Genomic DNA, 9,241 nt, shown 5'->3' with positions numbered 1-9,241 from the left:
GGCAAGGGGTATGACGTCACGCGGGGCGGGGGTATCTCGTTGGTCCGGAGGCTGATGTCACGCGGGTTGAGGGGATGTTTCGACAAAGGAGGGAAGTAGATATACTATGCCGATTCTAACCCAGGTCCTCTGAGGGGGGTGCGGGGCGCGGGGGGTTTTGCGTGGCGAGGGGTATGACGTCACGCGGGGTGGGGTATCTCGTAGGCGCGGGGGCTGACGTCACGCGGGTGGAGGGGATGTTTCGACAAAGGAGGGGGAGTTTTCTGAGTGCAATATTTGTAGATGGATATCTTTACGACTTTTTTTTTTTATGAGGGATCCTAGACATTTTCCCAAAAAAGGTATAGAACAAGCGCCGATGATCAACAATTTTGTACCCTCATTAGTATAATTTTATTACGGAAGCGCCGATGTCCGGCTGCTCGAACTTGTCAACGGAGCGTTCTAGAATCCATAAAACTATGTTTTTCATTTTATGGACATTTTATCATTAGGAAAGAAATGAAGATTTTAGGGCCAACGCTGCGACGAACATGTTGAAACGTGATTAGGTGCAAAAGCGTTGACGTTCGGCAGCTTTGTACCCTCGCGGAAAATCTCCCATAAAAACGAGAACGAAACATTTTTTCTTAATATTTTTTAAGGAAGAATGCAACGTATCGGCGCCAACGTTCGGCAGCTTGTGTCCTTACTCCTCTATCCATAAAACCGATATCTCGGGAAACTATCTTTTGAGATACGCCAAATGTTAGAAAAGGAGATAGAATTAGGTGAAATATATATAAGGAGGATGAGAGCGCGTCAAACCATAGTACGATTTGAAAGCGCATAGATGCAGCGGTGAAAAAAGTTTAGTTGTTACTTTCTTGTATTAGAAGTGTTAGTGGTATAATAGTGAATAAAAGAAATAATGGAAAACATCGAGCAGAACGAACGCGACCTGTTGGAGCGGTCCCGCCAAGTCACCACTTTGGGCGAATATTTTGAATGGGCGCTGCGCTGCGAGGACTTTATCAAACTGCTCGAAGAACGCAGTCGTGTCAAGCGTCCGCGACTCTCGATTGGATATAGACAATCTTTGGTTGCTAGAATCGCGCGACTCGAGGGTGCAAAGACTCGATTGCAGAGACAGTTTATAACCAGTGGTGGTAATTACAATGGCGATAATAACACGGAAAGACTCGTTTGGCGAGAGATCGATACCGCGTTCGAAAATCGGATACTGACAGGTGCAGTGATTAACGCAGACTATATCGAACCACGATAATTTTTGGAAGATGTAGTAGTGTAGTACTCGAGCAAGTGCAAGATGTTATAAAAATATACAACTGTGCAAAAGTAAATACCGTGTTTAATGGCGAGTTTGTGTCCGGTGATAAACGCGCCAACAAAAGTGTCAATACAAAAAACTATGAACTCTTTCGCACGTCCGATTTACGCGAGTGGTATGAGCGGCATGTCATCGAATCCACATTGGCGTCTCTCGAAGAGTTTCAGGAACGTGATAGCGGATTAGCATTGTCACGAATCCTCGATCTTACGGTCAACGTCAACAAGTGCAATCCTATGCGTGCGGGGTGTTATTTAAACTTGCCACGAGAAATTATGACGAAGAGAGCAGTGGTGAACGTGCAGTCTAAAGACAATGCATGTTTCGCGTGGTCAGTGGTGGCCGCTCTGTACCCCGCAGAAAGACATGTAGAACGAGAATTTTCATATCCCCATTACACGACAGTGTTAAATCTTCAGGACATTAAGTTTCCGATGACGTTAAACCAAATTAAAAAGTTTGAACTGGCAAATAACATCTCAATCAACGTCTACGGCATTGAGAGGAAGAAGGAATTATCTATTCTTCCAATACAACTCGCCGATCGGAAAAGAGAAAAACATGTGAATTTGCTATATGTGGAGGAGGAGGACGACAACGTTGGACATTTCGCATGCATCAAAAATCTATCCCGGCTTGTCAGCACGCAACTGAGCAAACATGGTCACAAAAAATATATCTGCGATCGGTATGAGTAGTAATACTATGAGAGTTCTAACCCATGGGGCTCCGAGGGGGGTGCGGGGCGCGGGGGGTTCTCCGTGGCGAGGGGTATGACGTCACGCGGGGCGGGGGTATCTCGGGGGCGCGGGGGCTGACGTCACGCGGGTGGAGGGGGATGTTTCGACAAAGGAGGGGGGAGGGTCTAAGCATGTTCGGCAACTGATTATCTTTGTGATTTATGGCTACCCGAAGCCATAAAACTGTTTTTCATTTTATGGACATTTTATCATTAGGAAAGGAATGAAGATTTTAGGGCCGACGCTGCGACGAACATGTCAAACGTTATTTATAGGGGTGCAAATGTAAAAGCGTTGACGTTCGGCAGCTTTGTACCCTCGCGGAAAATCGGTCGTAAACGAGAGCGAAACATTTTCCTAAATATCTTTTAAGGAAGAATTGCGATAATTTTGAGAGGGATGGGGTTGAAGCTTATGGAGAGAGAGTCTGTCTCCACATCAAAAAGTCTCGAATAGTCGCCGAGCGAAGTGAGTGTAAAAAATAGTGAAAAAAATGACTGGAGGTTTTCTGCGCCGTACGCTCCCCGAAATAGTAAGTTGTACAATTTATTTAAAACTATTGTACAGAATATTGCAATATGTTTAGATATATATTAAATATTCATATTTTTCAGATGATCTATAACATTGTGCAAAATTTACGGTCGCAACACGTGGTGGAGCAAGGTTTAACTGAACGAGAGTGGGTGAGAATGCTGAGGTGGGAACATCGACAAATGTTTGCAGAAATGTGGTGCGAAACTGCAGAGGCGCGGGAAATGGATGCCAATAACAGTTGGCTATGGGAGAACATGTATGCTCTTCGGGAACTGTTTGGCCTAGAGCCATATCCACCAGAACCTGTGGTGGAAAATTGGAACTAGTAAGTATTTCTTTTTAATTATAAATTATTAAAATAATTAATAAAAATTTTCTGTTATGCAGGAGTCCCCGCCCAGCCGTCGCCTCCGCTTCTCACAGCACCTAGCATTCAGCTGCCTCACCGCCTCGCATCCACAATCGTCGGCTTTACCATAGCCACCTCCATCACCGACAATTTTGATATATTATGATTGTACACGCTACTCGTGTTCAATTAGATTTAATTTCATCGCCTTTATAAATTATCGCATGAGCGATGCGGACTGATACGCGCAAGGCGCTGCGATCGCCTTCTTCACGCGTCCCTCTTCCGGCGCTTCTTCTTCTTCTTCCGACTGTCGTTTATGGCGACACGTATTGTCTTTATACAGTCCGCTTATTACAATAAATAGTGTGGTTTTATAACGAGTATCAACGGATCCTTCACTAATCCATCACAATCAAAGAATACCTTATATTCACACGAATATAAGGTAACGAGACGTCAGCACAAGCGACGAAAAAATACGCGTCCACATACGCGCGAGGCAACAAGCCCTGGTTTTAGGTTTACATAACTTTTAGCTCGCACATTGGTCCTTCGAGCCGGATACAAGCATATTCACAATTATACGTATTAATTGATTACGTTCAATAAGCAATCTTAATGAGGTAAGGCTTTCTGGTTCTTTTTTAATCGAGGTAAGCAACTCATTTTACTTAACCTCTTTATCGTTAGCACGCCACATTGTCTTGTCCGCGACGCATTTTTTGCATTCGCTTAAGCTATTCGTTCACAGCATAATAAGTCAACAAATATGTCTGACCTTACATTATCAGAAGCAAAAAATAAAAGAGCTCACATAAGAGCATCGGCAACACGGCTAAAAACATTTATAGAAGGTTATGATCCTAATCAAGGATCGCGACACGACATTAACGAACGTAAAGCTAAGCTATCAGATTTGTGGAACCAATTTGAAACCGTTCAATCGCGGATAGAAACAATTGAAAATGAGGATCCAGCAAATACAGACAAAGATGCCCTACTGACACGGCAAATTCAGCAAAGGGATACCTTTGAAAATCCTTATTTTCAGTTGATGTCGCGTTATAATACTATATTAGAACAATTCGATCGGCGTGAGGCGACAGCTTCAACATCTAACGAACTTAATAATGTAGGGAACGCCACAAGACAATCTCGCGTCAAATTGCCTAAAATAGAGCTTCCAGTTTTTTCAGGTTCTTACGAGGACTGGTACTCGTATCAGGACACATTTGAAAAGCTTATTCACACAAATGACATTCTCGCTGATATAGAAAAGTTCCACTATTTACGCTCATCTTTAAGGAGCACCGCAGCAGAAGTGATAAGCTCTATAGAAATCACCACAGACACTTATCATGAGGCGTGGGCGACAATAAAGGATCGTTTCGACAACAAAAGATGGATCATAAATAAACACATCAAAGCGATTTTCGAAGCATCATCACTTACGAAGGAGAATCACATCGCATTGCGCGAATTATTGGATACCATTCTGAAACATCTGAGAGCTCTTAAAGCTCTAAAAAGGCCTACGGACTCATGGGACGACTTGATTATACACGTAATCACATCAAAACTTGATCCTGCAACCAATAAGGCATGGGAAACAAGCATTGTCCAAGGAGACATGCCAAATTTGAAGTCTCTCACAGACTTCCTGTCAAAACGCTGTCAGGTGTTAGAATCATTTTCTAGTAAGTTGTCTAATAATCAACAAAATAATATTTCTCAAAGGCATAGCGGTAAGCACAAATGTCAATCCGTATCAAATGTCACGACTAACGTATCTTGCCCACAATGCAAGGAGAATCATTTAATATACCATTGTGAAGCATTTCTTAAACTTCCAATAGACAAGCGAATACAGATAGTTAAAAGAGCTCATATTTGTACAAATTGTTTACGATCAACAGATCATCAAGCCAGTACATGTAAATCAGGATCTTGTCGCAAATGCAATAAAAAGCATAATACCTTATTACACTTATCAACTTCTAACAACGATGACAAAAATCTGAAGTTTAAGGAATCGCTCGCAGAGTCGAATGAAACACCGCAGGCTATTGTTACACAATGTTTATCAACTCATCATTCTGTGAATATTTTACTGTCTACTGCCATTGTACACGTATATGATTCTAAGGAACAGCCAATTTCATGTCGCGTGTTACTCGACAGTGGTTCACAAACGAACTTCATTACTGAAGAATTAGCCAATCAATTACATCTTAAGGAACAAACAGTAGAAACTTCTATTACAGGAGTCATGCAAAAAGGCTTCAATGCTAAAAGAATGATCAGCTTACGTATTAAATCTCGTCTAAATAATTTTAGTGAGGTCATAGATTGTATTGTACTACCAAAAATTACTCAGCAATTACCTCAAAATTTTATAACTAAATCAAATTTAGTGATTCCCAAGCACATCAAATTGGCTGATCCAAACTTTAACGTCCCATCTAATATTGATATGTTAATTGGCGCCGAATTATTTTGGAGGCTCATTTGCGCTGGCCAGATCAAGCATTCAAAAAATCAGCCAACCTTACAAAAGACTCATTTTGGTTGGATAATTTCTGGTCATATTATAGGTAATAGTACAAATTCTATCACAACTAGTTGTCATTTAGCAGTAACGGACGACTTAAATCGGGCGCTTAGTCGATTCTGGGAAGTAGAGCATAATATATCGTCACCTAATCCATCGCTAGAGGAAAGCAAATGTCAATCTATTTTTCAAAACAGTACCAGACGAAATGATGAAGGACGATTCATAGTTCAACTGCCAATAAAAACGGATAAATTGAATGACATTGGTGATTCAAGGGATATCGCTTTGAAACGCTTCAAATCTTTAGAAAAGCGTCTCTTGAAACAGCCGCAAATGCACGCTGAATATAAAAAATTTATTCGCGAATACAAGGAGCTAGGTCACATGCATGAGGTGCCCAGTTATTCGGATTTTAATCCAACCAACACAAATATTCCAGCTTATTATCTACCGCATCATGCGGTATACAAAGAAACAAGTAGTACTACCAAGCTGAGAGTGGTATTCGATGGATCGTGCAAAACATCAAATGGTACTTCACTCAACGACGTACTGATGGTTGGCCCGACAGTGCAGGATGATCTTTTCTCCATTTTGTCAAGATTTCGAACCTTCGCGTACGCTCTAACTGCCGACATTACTAAAATGTACAGGCAGGTACTAGTAGACCCTGCACAGACACGTCTTCAGCGCATCCTCTGGCGTGATTCGCCATATGAATCAATTAAAACATACGAGCTTCTTACACTCACGTATGGAACTTCATCAGCATCATTCTTGGCTATTGCAGCCTTGCGAAAACAAGCCGAAGAAAATTCAACCAAGTTTCCAACTGCATCCAAGGTAGTACTAAACGACTTTTATGTGGATGATCTAGTCACTGGTGCAAACACCATTCAAGAAATATATACTATTAAGAAGGAAACAATTCAATTACTGCAAGGAGCCAAATTTGAATTAACAAAATGGGCATCAAATGTTCTCTCTCTGCAAGACAATCTATCTAATTCAAATCATAAGGAATTCATTTCGTCAGCTGACAAACAATGTGAAGCACGTACACTAGGCATTATATGGAATTGTAGCATGGATCAATTCCAATTTTCCAGCATCACGCCTTTGGAACCACTTAGAACAATCACAAAACGAAGCATATTGTCAAGGATCTCATTAATATTTGATCCACTCGGTCTGCTCGGTCCTGTCACACTAACAGCCAAAATTATAATGCAAGATCTTTGGCGTCTTGGACTGGATTGGGACGAATCAATCCCTTTAGAATTACACACTAAATGGAAACGTTATGAAGCAGAATTGCCCACACTAAGACAAATTAACGTACCTCGTAGGGTTATTCCGTTTGAACAATACACGCAGCTGGAGATTCACGGATTTTCCGATGCCAGTGAATCTGGATATGGAGCATGCATTTATTTACGTGCCACATCGCCTGATGGAAGTCATTCAGTTCGTCTACTTTGCTCCAAGAATCGAGTAGCACCTTTGAAGACTCTCTCGATTCCGCGCCTCGAATTATGCGGGGCACTATTACTAGCACAGCTTGTCAACAAAATTTCAAATTGTCTATCATGCAAAATAGATTCTATTTACTTTTGGACTGACTCGACCATCGTGCTAGCCTGGTTGCAATCATGCAACCGTACTTGGACCCCCTTCGTAGCCAATCGCGTTGGGGAGATACAACAATTGACCGCAATACAAAACTGGAAACACATACGCGGTGAGGACAATCCCGCAGACCCATTGTCAAGAGGCATCATGCCAGCATCTTTATCTCATCTACAAACTTGGTGGACAGGTACTCCATGGCTAACGCTTGATAAAGAAAAATGGCCTCAAAGTATCCTCATCACCTCTAATCAAGAAGCACCAGAAAGAAGGTCTAAATGCATCACCACGCTAGCAACTAATGATCAAGAATTTAGCATCTTCAATCGATATTCAAGATTTACAAGGCTGATTCGAATCGTTGCGTATATCTTTCGATTCTTCAAAAACGCAAGAAATAATGGAGGAGCTACGAGAAGATCGCAAGAATCTATTACGTCCACACAAACAATTCAACCTATAACTACTGACGAAATAAATCACGCCATTCAGATATTGGTAAAACTTGTACAGAAAGATTGTTTTTCAAAGGAGTTGCATTCATTATCTAATCAAGAAGTCATATCTCCAAACAGTCCTGCATCAAGGTTAAATCCATTCATCGATGAAACTGGAATCTTGAGAGTTGGAGGGCGTCTCCAATCTTCATCATTACCGCGCTCAGCAAAACATCCCATACTATTGCCCGGACGACATTCATTGTCACGTCTTATCATAATGCACGAACATGAAAAACACTTACATGCTGGACCTCAAGCTACACTCGCTGCCGTTCGACAGAACTATTGGCTCATATCAGCGCGGGATATTGTTCGTCAGATCACTCGAAAATGTACCATTTGTTTTCGCAGTGCTCCGAAACCAGCATCAACAATCATGGGTAATCTTCCCAAGCCACGAATCACTGTACCCTCAAGGGTTTTCGAAAGTTGCGGAGTAGACTACGCCGGTCCATTCTACTACAGGCAAGGATTGAGAAAAAGTACCAAGTTGATAAAGTGCTACATGGCAATATTTGTCTGTTTTGCAACGAAGGCCGTCCACATTGAGTTAGCCACGGATATGACTTCAGAAGCATTCCTAAATGTTTTCAAGCGATTTATCTCCAGGCGAGGATATCCATCCAACATATACTCTGACAATGGCCTAAATTTTGTAGGTGCGGAACGTGAATTGAGCGAGTTAGCTGTACTGTTCAAGAATCAAAAATTCCAACATGAAATCGCTGGATACATGAGCGATAAAAATGTACAATGGCACTTTATACCACCCAGAGCACCTCACCATGGAGGGCTTTGGGAAGCTGCAGTCAAAATGGCTAAAGTGCATATATTTCGAATAACCAAGGATGCTCACTTAAGATATGAAGAGCTACAAACGTTACTTATTCAAGTCGAAGCAATCCTTAATTCTAGGCCACTCACGCCTATGTCTTCTGATCCTGACGACCTTGCACCTTTAACAGCCGGACACTTTTTAATAGGAGGACCTCTAACGTCTTATCCTGAACCATCATTGGGAAATCTCGCAATCAATCGTTTATCACGCTGGCAACATGTGGAGCAATTGAGGCAACATTTTTGGCAACGTTGGACGAAGGAATACCTTCATCATCTCCAGCAACGTAATAAATGGCAATCTATTGATTCATTAATATATAAAGGGCAAATGGTAATTCTAAAAGAAGATAACATATCACCTTTGACTTGGCCCCTTGGAAGAATAACAGAGATCCACCCGGGCCACGATGGAATCGTCCGTGCTGCTACCGTAAAGACAACTAAAGGGTCTTATAAGCGCCCTATCACGCGTTTATGTTTACTTCCCTTTGATAATGAGCCTCAGTCATGATTGTCAAATTACTCTTATATTTTTTTTTTATTCTAACATCTTAATTCTTACCCTTATAATATGTTCATTTATTGTAAAATTATCATATTTAGATCATTCAGATTAGTTATAAGTATTATAAGCATTTTAATTTGTATTATCTTCCTATGTTGAAAGTTCACCCTTTCAAGGGGGGCAGTATGTACACGCTACTCGTGTTCAATTAGATTTAATTTCATCGCCTTTATAAATTATCGCATGAGCGATGC

The 9,241-nt window shown here is 41.4% G+C and overlaps 1 protein-coding gene across 1 annotated transcript; it reads left to right on the top strand.

Annotated features, from left to right (window-relative positions):
• Positions 1 to 3,728: 3,728 nt before the first annotated feature.
• Positions 3,729 to 8,993, top strand: LOC145938314 (uncharacterized). The gene has a single exon (XM_083041814.1). It carries the CDS (start codon positions 3,729 to 3,731, stop codon positions 8,991 to 8,993), a length of 5,265 nt encoding a protein of 1,754 aa, XP_082897940.1.
• The last annotated feature ends 248 nt before the right edge of the window (positions 8,994 to 9,241 follow it).

This window comes from Prenolepis imparis, unplaced genomic scaffold (assembly GCF_030444845.1).
Source record: "Prenolepis imparis isolate NDT839.2.m4 unplaced genomic scaffold, iyPreImpa1.0 SCAF_7, whole genome shotgun sequence".
NCBI lineage: Eukaryota > Metazoa > Arthropoda > Insecta > Hymenoptera > Formicidae > Prenolepis > Prenolepis imparis.
This window is presented reverse-complemented; position numbering and strand designations above follow the sequence as displayed.